The sequence below is a fragment of the Equus przewalskii genome, chromosome X (assembly GCF_037783145.1).
Source record: "Equus przewalskii isolate Varuska chromosome X, EquPr2, whole genome shotgun sequence".
Classification (NCBI taxonomy): Eukaryota; Metazoa; Chordata; class Mammalia; order Perissodactyla; family Equidae; genus Equus; species Equus przewalskii.
The window spans coordinates 43,234,569-43,247,957 of NC_091863.1; the positions used below are offsets into that span (position 1 = coordinate 43,234,569).

Genomic DNA, 13,389 nt, shown 5'->3' on the forward strand with positions numbered 1-13,389 from the left:
TAATCTCACCAGTTTTATCTAGTATATGATACTGGGCTGATTCTGCATCCTGTGAGGTAGTGTGACGGACACAGAACTAGTCTTGGATTGCCTCATTCCATGACAATTGTTCTATTATACCTTTTCTGCTTTTAGCTTAGTTTGGAATTTTCTGTTAAATAACTGCAATACTCTTACTTGGATTATTGTTTTAATTCCAAAACTTGTAAATTAAGGGTAATAGAATGTAAAATAAGCAGATTCAGGCAGCTAACACAGTTATTATAGGGACGTTTTGTCTGAACCTCATAAATTTGTTACTGAATTCCTAGAACTTGACAATTAGCTTGAGGTTCTCTGAATATTTTAGTATTGCTTAAGAAAAAAAACCTGATTTCTCAAAAGTGTATATATATATATGTGTGTATACATATATTTTTTTCATACATACATCTATATTGATTGTTCATTGCTTCTAGCCATTCTAGAAGACTTTGAAATAATATTGATTTGGAATGTTTGTGATAGAGAAGTGCTTATTTGGAATTTTCAAAAGTACTTTTTAATAACATTTTTTTTTCTGATTCCAACAAATGCTTGCATATTATATTTTGCTAATTGGGGTTATACTCTATGTATGTTTTGGGTTCCTGTTTTTTTCCCTACTTAATGTTACAGTATAAGAATTCTCCATGTTATTAATTTCTTTGAGAACATTTTTAGTTTATGCATAATATAAGCACATATATATCAAATAATTTATGTAACTTTGCTTCTGTTGTTGGAGATTTAGATTGTTTGCAATTTTTCACTGTTACTTGTAGAGCTATGATAAAATCCTTGTCAAAAGAGTCGTTATACTATATGTATATGTTTATCTCGTGTAAAACTTGAATGTGGGTTAGTGGTAAAAATCATTATTTTAATGTGTCATGTTGACTTGGGCTTTCAGTTGCTTAATTTGTGACTAGAAACTATTTTCTTCTCCCAGGGCATAAAACCAGCCAGTTTCAATAAAGTCACCGATCCTGAAGTGAAAGAAATCATTGAAGGATGTATTCGTCAAAACAAATCTGAAAGGTGTGTGTAAATGTAATGAAATGACATAACTGATGGATGCATTTTTCTCCTATCTTGCACCAGGTCATTTTCTGACCTTTGAATCATACTGGGTATGACTTTTGAGTGGAAGCCAAACCATATTGTCTAGAGTGAAGTGTATCAGTGCATCTTGTTTGCCATTTTAGACTTTGATATCACATGTTGAATTTTCCTTTAACTGACATTTGGGTTGTGCTTGTCTGTGTCTGTTGTGACAAGCTTTCATAACCTTCAGCCATCAGTTTAACAGTCAGTGGAACCTTCCCCACCCCTGGTTAATTTGCTTCTAACAGTTGATAGTAGAGAGCTTCTGCAGTGTCACCTTCAGGTAAGTATACTTAAATGGTTTTTTATGATAGCTAAAAAAAAACTTAACCATCAACTCACCAAATGTTTTTTATTTGACCATATGTCCTTGTGTCATGATAATGGTAAAGCTGATGGGGCTATTTTTGTTCAAGAAATAGCGTTCTAGATTTATTTGTATCACAGTTCATATTTTTCTTATGGACAACTCCCTTTAGTTTTAGCTTATTTCCCTTTAGTTTGAGCTTTGGGCAGTTGCTGACTTAAATTGGTAGGTTAGTCTTTTGATTTTTACCTCCTTATTGATTATGCTTAATATAAGTGATATGTCCTTTATAGAAATTATTTCCACCAGCATTTCATTGATTTCATTTTTATTAGTTTTCTAAGTTTAGTGTTGCATATCTGAGAATATATAAAGCCACTAAGGTAAAGCCTGTTTAATTACAGCTTTATTACAGAACATTCTTAGTGTTTGTACCAACAGGCTATATCTAGGAATATATTTTTTTAAATTATGGTAAAATATACATAACCTAAGAGTTACCATTTTAATCATTTTAAGTGTACAATTCAGTGGCGCTGAATACATTCACATTGTTGTACAACCATCACCACTATCTGTTTCCAGAACTTTTGCATCATCCTAAACAGAAACTCTGTAGTCATTAAACAATAACTTCCCACTCCTTCTTCCCTCAACCCCTCGTAACCTCTATTCTACCTTCTGTCCCTATGAATTTGCCTATTCTAGGTACCTCGTATAAATGGAATCATACAATATTTGTTCTTTTGTGTCTGGCTTATTTCACTTAGCACAGTGTTTTCAAGGTTGATCCACATTGTTGCATGTATCAGAATTTCCTTCCTTTTTAAGGTTGAATAATATTCCATTGTATGTATGTATGTATGTGTATACATATACACACACTACATTTTATTTATCCATTCATCTGTTGATGGACACTTAGGTTATTTCTACCTTTTGGCTAGTGTGAATAATGCTGCATGCACATTGGTATACAAATATCTGCTTGAATCCCTACTTTTGGTTCTTTTCGCTATATACCTAGGAGTGGAATTACTGGATCATATGGTAATACCATGTCTAATTTTTTGAAGCACCACCAGACTTTTCCCACAGTGGCTACACCATTTTACATTCCATCCAGCAATGTATGAAGGTTCCAATTTCTCAACATCCTCACCAACACTTGTTATTTTCCTGTTTTTAGCAATAGCCATCCTAATGTATGTGAAGTGGTGTCTTGTGGTTTTGATTTGCATTTCCTTTATAGCCAATAATGTTGAGTATCTTTTCATGTGCTTATTGGCCATTTGTTTATCTTCTTTGGAGAAATATCTATTTGAGTTCTTTTCTTTTTTTAAAATTAGGCTTTTTTTTGGTTGTTGTTTTGAGTGGTAGGAGTTTAGGCATGCTTTTTTTAAGTGAGGCTAAAAGTACGGTGTTGAAGTAGCCATTTTAGTTTCTATTCTGATTGTTGTTTGTACAGTATTTTAATTATGATCTATTGACAAATAACACTGGAATATTCAAAAGTATTCATAACATATTAGTGTATTGGAAAGAGCACAGACTTCAATGTCAGACTAAGATTCAAATCTGGACTCACACTTAGCCATTGTGATCTTAATCAAGTTACTTAGCTGTGCCTCTAAAGAGGTATTATTTTGATGATTAAAAGATAATGAATCCATATAAAATACCTAGCAGAGTAATAAGTATTTAATGAATGGTGTCTTCTGCTGCTATTGCTATAATTATTCCTTAGCAAAAATACCTAGGCAAAATTTTCATTGTGAGGTGGAGGGCTTAACTTGGCTGTGCCTTTTTAAACACATCTCACCTTAACCTTAAAACTAATTAGCCTAAGCAAACTTACTCTTTTTATAACACTGCCTTAGTTAAGTGTTTGTCTCTTGATCACTAAAAATATAGATGGTTGAAAATCCTTGACTTACAGGATACCATGCTGTCAATATTCTTTGTCTGTTTTAGTTAGTGCAGGAGGGACTTTCTACATAGACATTATGGAATGCATCAGTTTTAGCTCTCCCTGGTCTGTAATACAGATAGATTAGATATTATACACCGGTTTTAGAAGTTGGTCAAAGAAAAGGAAATTAACTTCCCCAGCTTGTAAAAGAATCTTTTGAACCCCTGTCCTTTTTTTCTCTTCAGAGATGGTTAATCCCTATTATTAGGCTAGAGTTGTATCCATTGTATGTATACTTTGGTCTAAAACACTAGACTTAAAATACTTTAAAAGAAAATCACAGGACTTTGCTGAATAAATTATAAATTAGCTTCATCTGTGGCATTCTCTAAAAAGTGAAGTAAATTATTATTAATGGAGCCAATGACTTCTATTTATAACATTTCTAAAAGAGTTTGAATTTCTAATTTACTTCAGAGTTTATATATCTAAAAGAATTTTTAGTTTCCTTTTCCAAGAATCTGTTGTTTGAGTCTTAGTAACTGAAACCAGTGGCTTAGGAAAGCTACTCAGTCCACCTAAGATATACTGCAGCACTTCTCCAGTTCTTTCTAGGCATGCTTTTAGGTATGTTAAACTTCAGCATCTAGGTATGTTACTAGTAATAATATTTAATTAAGGTCACCACAAAAGCATGCTAGTTGGGATTTCTTGACATCTATAAGTTGGATATAAGATTTGGTTTTTATAACAAAGCAGATTAATGATTTAATTAATAGAAAATTTAAAATAAGATTGTTACTTTGATACAATTAATTTTTACTAATTAAGGGTTCTGTATCTTGCTTATGATTGGAAGAATTTGGTAATGAGGTATGTATTTTGTTTATTAGGTTGTCTATCAGGGACCTACTAAACCACGCATTTTTTGCTGAGGATACAGGACTGAGGGTGGAGTTAGCAGAGGAAGACGATTGTTCAAATTCCTCCCTGGCTTTAAGACTGTGGGTTGAAGACCCTAAAAAACTGAAAGGAAAACATAAAGACAATGAAGCTATTGAATTCAGTTTCAATTTAGAAACTGATACACCTGAGGAAGTAGCATATGAAATGGTAAGTGAAGCTACTGCTCTTCCCCCCACCCCTTATAGTATGAGGGTTAATTCCTTTCTTCTTCTCATTGCTTTCTTTCCTCTTATTTTCTCCTTTTCTTTATTTAAATTGTTATTTTATTTTAATATGTATCTTTACAGCATAGTAAATCAACTTTGTATGTATAGATATAAAGAATGATAAAAACGCTACCTTTGTTAGGAAATAAAACACTACTGTACCTTAGAAGCCACCTGTGTGCCCCTCGCAGTTGCATTCCCCTCCGTTGTCACCACAGGAATATCTACTCTGACTTTTGTGTTACTCATTCCTTTGCTTTTCATTATAGTTTACCTAAGTAATATACTGTTTTGCTTTGAAAACCTGAGTGGCGAGCACACACCTAGCTGGTGACTGAAGTTACTTTTAGGTGAAGATGCCCAGGAGAGGATAAGCTGAGCAGAGTCTCTCAGTCGTAGTCTGACTTCAGCTTCCCTAGGAGTTTACTAGAGTTGCATCTGGGCAACTCAGTGGGTGAGGTCATCTGTGAGTCCAGGGAAATACACAGCTCACCACAGTCAGGGCACCAGGGCTGCTATGTGGACCAGAAATGAGTTGTCTGGTAAAGATATGGATTGATGGGAAGTGGTCCCCTCTGACTTCTCTACTTCTAATCTCCCCATGACCAGCCCCCGCACCCCCCCCCCCCGCCACCCCCGCAAGAGTAAATGGCAGCAGATAACTTCTGTGGGCTGGAATGCGTGTCCACACCTGATCCAGGCTGCTGCCCTGCTTCAGGGGAGGGCATGTAGGAGCTTCGGCAGCACGTGGTTAAGATTAGCCAAGTACAGTTACTCTGAGCCAGGCCCACCTGGCCATTCTTCCTTAGTTTAAAAAGAAAGATAAGGCAGTGACAGTGGGGATCTGGGTGATGATAGCTTTTAACATGTTTGTCTTTCCAGTCACATTATTCTAATCTGAATGACTGTCTTAGACATTTGGTGCACAACTCTCATCCTGGTATTTCCCTTTACTGTCTTCCTAGACTTCTCTGCCTCTCTCCTGTATTGGATTTCATGTTTCCTAAATCCCATGTCTTTCTCTTTCTTGGCTTACCCTTTTGTTTTAGTGGCACACTTCCTCTGCTAGCTTCTTAAGAAAGGGTATAAGGGAGGTATATTCTTTGATACTTGCATGTATGAAAATATTTTTATTCTGCTTTCATATTTAATTGATTATTTGGCTGACTAAGTCATTTTAGGTTGGCTTTTTAAAAAAAATTTAGACTCATTTCTCCATGCTTTTCTAGCTTTCAGTATTGATATTGAAAAGTGCTAAGTTGTTCTATTTTCTGGATCTTTTGCATGTGATCCATTTTTTTCCTCTTTGGAAGCTTGTAATAGCTTCTCTTTCTTCTCTGTATTTTAAAATTTTACAGTGATGTGTCATGATTTGGGTCTATTTTCATGTACTGTGTTGGATACTCAGTGGACCCTTCCAATCTGTCAACTTGTGTCCTTTAGTTTCTGGGAAATTTCTTGAAGGGTTTTATTGATGATTTCTTCCTCTTTGTTTTCTCTTTCTGGAACTGCTGTTATTTGGATGTTGGACCTCTTGGACTGTTTCTCCAATGTTCTTATCTTTTCCATTTTCCATCTTTATGTCTTTATATTCTCCTTTCTGGTGGATACTATCGATTTTATCTTCTAACCCTTCCACTGAGGTTTTTTTATTTTTATTTTTATTTGTTGCTGAGGAAGATTTGCCCTGAGCTAACATCTGCTGCCAATCTTCCTCTTTTTGTATGTGAGCCACCACCACAGCATGGCCACTAACAGACGAGTGGTGTAGGTCCGTGCCCGGGAGCTGAACTCGGGCCACCAAAGTGGAGCTTGCCGAACTTAACCACTAGACCACCAGGGCTGACCTCCATTGAGTTTTTTATTTCTGTTATCATGTTTTTAATTTCAAGAGTTCCTTTTCATTTTTCGATCTGTTTCTGTTTAGAGTAAACATCTTCTTTGTTTTGTGGATGTAATATTATCACACCTCCCTGTAATGTTAGTAAAGACTGTTTTTGACATTTTTTCTTTTTGCCTACTCTCTTTTCTGTTGTTCCTTTATTGGTTTTGTGCTCCGTCTTCTTGTTAGTGCCTTTTCTCATATTTCTGGTATTTCTTGGCCAGATGCTCATGCTTAAGATTGTATTAGTTTTCTATTCCTGTGTAACAAATTACCACAAATTAGTGGCTTAAAATAGCACCCATTTATTCTCTCAGTTCTGTAGGTCAGAAGTCCTGGTGAGCTTTGCTGGATTCTCTGCTGAGGGTCTCACAGGCTGGAATCAAGGTGTCGGTGGCCTGGGCTCTTATCTGAAGGCTCTGGAGGAGAATCTACTTTCAGTTTCATCCAGGTTGTTGGCATGGAATTCACTTCCATGCAGTTCTAAGACTAAGGTCCCCGTTTCCCTGCTGGCTGTTAGCCAGGGGTCACTTTCAGCAACTAGGGGCTGCTCTTCAGTCCTTTCATGTGCCCCTACTCCATCTTCAAAGTCAGCAATGGCATGTCGAATCCTTCTAGTATCAACAGCTAGTAAAAGGCTCACCTAGATAATCTCCCTATCTTAAGGTCAACAGTGTATAGCACAATAATGTGAGTGATATCTCATCATATTCACAGGTTTGAGGATTAGGATAGGATGTCTTTGTGGAGGCCATAATTTTGCCTACCACAGGGACTAACAAGCTAATTTGACAGTATGATTGCTTGCATTGAACTTGTTAACTTTGACCTCTCCTGTAGGGTATCTGAGTGGGCCATTAATTGGGGAATCTGTGACATCAATATTTGTAGGTCTTTCTACTTGGATTGACCAGATTCCCCAGAGAATCATCTTTCAATGTCCTTCCTGGAGGGTAAGGGTGTGGTTACTGGTATCTTGGTAGCCAAGTGGAGAAGAGGGCTGGAGGTTTCTGCATATGGCGTTCAGCATGCATATGGTCATTTAATCTTCTTGTTTTCCACATAGTACCATACCCTCAACTGTGCCTGGTGTTTCATAGTCCAGAGATGCTTTCTTTTACCCTCTCTGGAGAACAAAACTCTAGACCTTCTTGGTTAGGGGAGAAGCAATCTCCCAAAGGTGTGGACCAGAGTGTGGGGCACAGGAACTTTAAATATCTGATTACTTCTCAAAACCCTTTCACTTAGTCTTCCTTATGTTAGTCATCTCTTTTGACTTTACCCAGTTCTAGAAGTACCTGGTGCTGCCAGTCCCTGTGCCTTATGAGTATTCTTCAGTATAAATGGGAATGATTCTCAGCTTTCCCTGGTTCCCCTTTTTGGGTCCACTAGGTCAGTTATTACTTACCTGTTTGTTTTCCATAGTCCAAAGTGTTGTTGCTATTGTCTTTCTCTTATTCTTCCTGTCCTTGTGGGTTTATAACTTAAAATCCATTTAATATGGGGTTTTTTTTGAGCTTTGGGAGGGAGTAAAATTGAATGCGTGGACTTTGTCTAACATTTTAATCATTTTTCAACTACCATGAAATTTCCCCAAGTCTGCAGATCCCTAAGACATGCTTTAAAAAGCAGATGGTAGAGCTGAGAATGATATGCCATGGCACCTCCTCAAGTCGTTTTCTCTGCTACTCAGCCCTGTTCCTCTCAAGCAACAAGACCTTAACTTCTCTTACTCTTCTAATGCCTAGTAAGATGTAGTACTTTGCTATGAGCCTACTTCCCTCTGCCTGGAGCATTGATCTCTAAACTTCATTTATACCTTCCTCAATAGCCTGCAGGATCCTTTTTTTGTTTTATTCCAGGTCAGAGTTTACACTTCTACTTCCTCCAGAGAGCGTGTACTCCTTTAGGGCTTTTGCAGCAGTTCATTTCCACCTCTTATTTCATTTTAAGTTAAGTTTGTATCCCTCTCTCACTACCAGATTGTGTGCTCTTACAGGACAAAGGACCAATGCAGTCAACTTATATGCCTCTGGAGGCCAGTACTGGGCACAGTGTAGGCACTTAATGTTTTTGATTTAAGGAAACTTTTCTAATCTTGCACAGAACTTAACGGCAGCCATAAATTACCTGTAATAAGACTGCATGTACTGAAACATCAAGTTATTTGTTTTTGATTAAAGTCAGAATTATTTCAACAACACTTGGTAATAGTATTATTTTTCTTATGCTGATTAAAGGCTCTGGCATTTATGTATGTCTGATTAAGAAAGAATATAGAAACAAATGAACTGTTATTTCATAACATTTGGAATTTTGTTTTTTTGAAATTATTTTATTGAGCTAGTATTGGCTCATAACATTGTGTAAACTTCAGGTGTACATTATTATGTTTCAGTTTCTGCATAGACTGCATCATATTCACCACCAAAAATCTAGTTTATATCTGTCACCATACATATGTGCCCCCTTACCCCTTTTGTCCTTCCACCCCCTGACCCCTCTGGTAACCACAAATCCGTTCTCTGTATCTATGTATTTGTTTGTTTATCTTCCACATATCAGTGAAGTCACATGGTATTTGTCTTTCTCTGTCTGACTTATTTCTGTCTTGAATTTTGGGGCACAAAATAACTCTACTAGTAAAAAAAAGTTAAAATTTTAAATGTTAAAGATGTAGTTTGCTTATTATGAGTTTTTTTTTTGTAGGTCAAGTCAGGATTCTTCCATGAAAGTGATTCCAAAGCTGTGGCTAAGTCCATTAGAGATAGGGTGACCCTGATAAAGAAGACCAGGGAGAAGAAACCACCTGGCTGTTTCGAAGAACGCAGGGATTCCCAGTGCAAATCTGTAGGGAATATACTCCCTCAGCACCAGAATACAACTTTGCCTCCTGCTCCTGCTCAGCACACCGGGGCTGAATGTGAAGAAACTGAGGTTGATCAACATGTTCGACAACAGCTTCTACGAGGAAAACCACAGCAGCACTCCTCTTCTGTTACAGGTAACACAGTTACAACTTATAAAAGCAAAACGATGTGTAATTGTATTCACTTATTTTTAAATAGTACTTTCATATTTTTCAAAGCATTCTGTTATCTCTCATTTCATCAATCTTTTTACAAAATCTCTGAAATAGACAAGCCAGCTAGTTTGCTTATTTTGAAATTAAGAAACTGTTCTAAGTGACTTGTCCAAGGTACTAGTTGAGTAAGGGTTATAATCTTTTTACCATTTTTAAGGATCTAACATAAATCCTTTAATAGAGAAAATTTGGGGCTAAAGATGTAATTTATTCTTCAAGAAGGAATTTTCCAGACTTGAAGACCCTTTGTATATTAGACTCAAGTATAAAATTAACAGTTACTCTAATTTTTTTGCTGTAGTGCATTCTCTTCTCTAGAAGGACATAGTATTTTCACAGTAATAACCAATTGCTCTATAAAGACAGTATTATTTTCTAGGCAGGTTCTAGGAGAATGAGAATATGACACTTAGATTTTACTGAAATCCTAATGACTAGTATAGATTAGTTTGGGGTATACATGAAATGGCCAGCAAATGGAGTTGATTTTTATGTAATTCTTTGTTTTTAGGTCTGTTTTACTAAGAAAATTTTAGTTATACTACAGTGTCAGCACGGAGAGTTTACATGATGGTTTTTGATTAATTGTGCAGTGTACACATTTTATTTGAGGCTGTCTCAGGTTGGGAGAGTTAAAAAAAAAATTAAAGAAACACTTAGCATTTCCTATGCCATTTGAACCTTGTGCTTCGAGTTTTCCCTTCTACCTGTTGCTTATTTTCTTTGTCGTAGGTGACAGTTTGTCCGAGGCAGGAGCTGGATCAGTTAAACACTCAGATACTTCAAGTCAGCCCAATATAGCCTATTCCTCAGACCAGATGATGGGCTCTCAAATGGTTTCTAACATCCCACAGGCTGAAATAAATGTTCCAGGGAAAATTTATCCATCCCAGCAGCTAGTAGGACATTACCAGCAGATTTCAGGGGTGAGGTGAACTGTTGTATTTTTAAATATATAATCAGTATTTTTATTGTAAATGGGAGGGTTTATCTTTAATCTTTTTTTTTCTTGGTTAACAGTTGCAGAAGCAGCCCAAGCTGACTCAGCCCCCAATTTTGCCTTTGGTTCAAGGTCAGTCCACTGTTTTGCCTGTACATGTCCTTGGACCTCCAGTTGTCTCTCAACCCCAGGTTTCCCCATTAACTGTCCAGAAGGTGTCACAGGTAAAGGTAAGATACATTTTAAAGGCTTTATATTCAGTTAAACATATTTAACACTGCCTAGATTTTCTGACAGGCAAAGGCTCTCTTTCATAAATTCATCATAGTTTATATAAAAGTCACTGAAACCTAAAAGTTGTTTATGCTTTCCTTCAGCTAAGACATTCTTCTTAAGGATGTGCCTAATTTGTGTAACTAGAATCTTGAGACACTGCTTATGTAATTGGAAAAGAAACTGAGAACTCAGCATGTGGATTAAAAAATTTTTATTTAGGACTTAGATCTTTTTCTCTTTGTAATGATGGTTTGTTCTTTGTATTGAACTTTTCTAGCCTGGTTTGAATGTAGAGAGATGTCTTTTGAAATTACTTAGAAATAGTATTTAATAGACTCTTATAATTTTTAGCACCTTCATCTAAATTCTGGACTTTTTTTTTTGATTTATGTTTATATCTGTAGGAGAAACAAATGTTTTTGTCTTTTAGACTCTCAAAGTCAGAGTTACTCATTTCTGACAATGAGTAAACAGTCTTTGTGAGAGTTCATATATCAAGACTATATCCTGGTTCCCTGGGTTATGGACTCTGGACACATGGTTGGGGTTTTCTTTACCATCACCCCGTTTTCTTTCCTCAACCCTACCATCCTCTATGTATGCCTTCTCACTTTGGGAATGAGATGGTCTGAGCTCCTAGGCATTCTCTATATATGGCTTAGTGAGCAGCTGGCACATCTGTTTCTTTAAGACATTGGTATATAGTCAGTCACAGTTCATCAACAAACTGTTAATGACCACTATCTCTGGGGATATAAAATAAAATAAAATATGGTCTGTGTCCTCAAGGAGCTCACAGTCTTGTAGGGGAAAGCATACATGTACTTGACAAATGTCAGATGCATTTAAAATCTTCTAGGGGTAGATTTAATCTGATGTAGTTGACAGTGCCTGGTATTTGGCTCGTGTTTGTAGGTGATATGGTACATAATTTGTAATTGAGCTCATGTTCTGGTTTGATTTGTCTATTTCTAAGAGTATCATGCAAAACTTGTTGAATGGATGCTTAAATTAACTTAGGTTCAACCACATAAGTATATGGGTATGTATGTTTTAAAATGTGTTTCCAAAATTTTTAAAAAGTTTAAAAAATTATTGTAAAAGTATTATTTACTGTTTTAAAAATAAAGCCCATAAAGTTATAAAGGAGACAGTGAAAAATCACCTGTTATCTCTCTAGCTAGAACCAACTGATTGTTTACATTTGGGAGTAGAGCCTCTAGATTTGTCTCTTTTTCATATATACATATATAATTTTGTTTATATATACATATGTATATCACATACGTACTATTTTGTAGCCTGCCTTTTTCATCTAATCTATAGAAGCTACATAAGCAAGCACTTTGAACATTGAGGTCTTTTTATGAGCGTGGTTGTTCAAATTCTAGGAATTATTGCAGCCATCCTGTATTTATTTCAGTCATTTCTCTCCTCTCCTCTTAAGAGAGCTTCTATGTTCATTTTAGCTATGATATTGAAATGCTTTGGAGCTTTTTCTCGGGACTTCCACTGTCTGTGTGTGAAGGTGTCAGATTCAGTTACTCTAAATCTCTGCCAGGGTTTGAATGAGTTATGTGGCAAGTGTGATAAATGAGAAGCCATGAGCAGTGTACTGCTGGGACTGGTCTCAGCCCCTTAGTATATTCAACTAGCATTTCCTCATGGTATTAGGATTTTTATAGGACTAATGCTATACCCAGCAACTTTTTGATCACTTGCTGAAGTTTTTAGAACATAGCATTATTTTATCTATCATTCTGTCTCGGACAGCACCATTAAAATGGGCATGGTATATGCCTTTATAATTTGAATTTTCCTTGCACCAGTACCAGGAACTACAGCTGACCTTTGGAGCAGATGGACAAACTTCAGCCCAACCTGTGGCTTTAGACTTGTCAGTTACTGGAGTTCCACAACCAGTCTTTTATGCAGTTTCTCCTCAGACATTGCTTGCTTCACAAATGACTTCCAAGCATCCAACAGTTGGTCTTCAACTTGAGCCTGGCTCTAAAAATGGGAATCAGGCATTATTAACCAAATCACCAGATGCCAGTCAGACTCCTAGTTTCTTACCAGCTAATCACCCTCTAGCTTTGTTGAATCATTCTTCTGCCCACTATGTGAGCAGTGTACAGAATGCTGCTGGACCAGCTCAGCTCCCTTCTAATTCCATTGGGAAGCATTCAGGGGCCCACCAGCCTTCACAAAAAGTTGCATTCAGTATCACAGACTTACCCAGTGGTACATCAGGAGTCTATAACTCCAGGTTCTTCAGTGCCACAAAGTCAGACAGTGCATTTGAAGAAGCCTTATTTCCAAGCCTCTATTCAGCAACAGCCATTTATTTTACAACCTAAGATTATGGCATCGCCACAGAAAAATGTTCAGCAGGATTGTATTCTAGGGTCTGAAGCTCATGCAAGTCGGCAGCAGCTAAAGAGTGGTATTGAAAATGTGATTCAGCCCCTGCAACAGCCATCTTATTCTGTTCAACAAGCTTATCCAGGACTTCCTGCAGTACTGCCATCCTTGCCATTGAAGGTTCCTGAGCAGCTGCCCTTTGTGGTACATCTCCAAGAACAAGCTTCTTACCTATCACAGCTAACTTACCCAATCCACGCTCCAGCACAGCCTGTTTATTCACTGCCAGTCGCAGGGCATCCTCTTTACACTGTACAACCACTGGG

General features: G+C 36.9%; 1 protein-coding gene across 7 annotated transcripts in view; it reads left to right on the forward strand.

Annotated features, from left to right (window-relative positions):
* WNK3 (WNK lysine deficient protein kinase 3) overlaps positions 1–13,389 on the forward strand; it is a 168,945-nt gene that overhangs the window by 58,546 nt on the left and 97,010 nt on the right. For all 7 annotated transcript variants that reach the window (XM_070605478.1, XM_070605482.1, XM_070605477.1 and 4 more), the window contains exons 6-10: positions 971–1,059; positions 4,238–4,457; positions 9,108–9,402; positions 10,216–10,409; positions 10,504–10,653. In XM_070605478.1, coding sequence (XP_070461579.1) covers positions 971–1,059; positions 4,238–4,457; positions 9,108–9,402; positions 10,216–10,409; positions 10,504–10,653 — 948 coding nt within the window. The remainder of the gene's footprint in view (positions 1–970; positions 1,060–4,237; positions 4,458–9,107; positions 9,403–10,215; positions 10,410–10,503; positions 10,654–13,389) is intronic.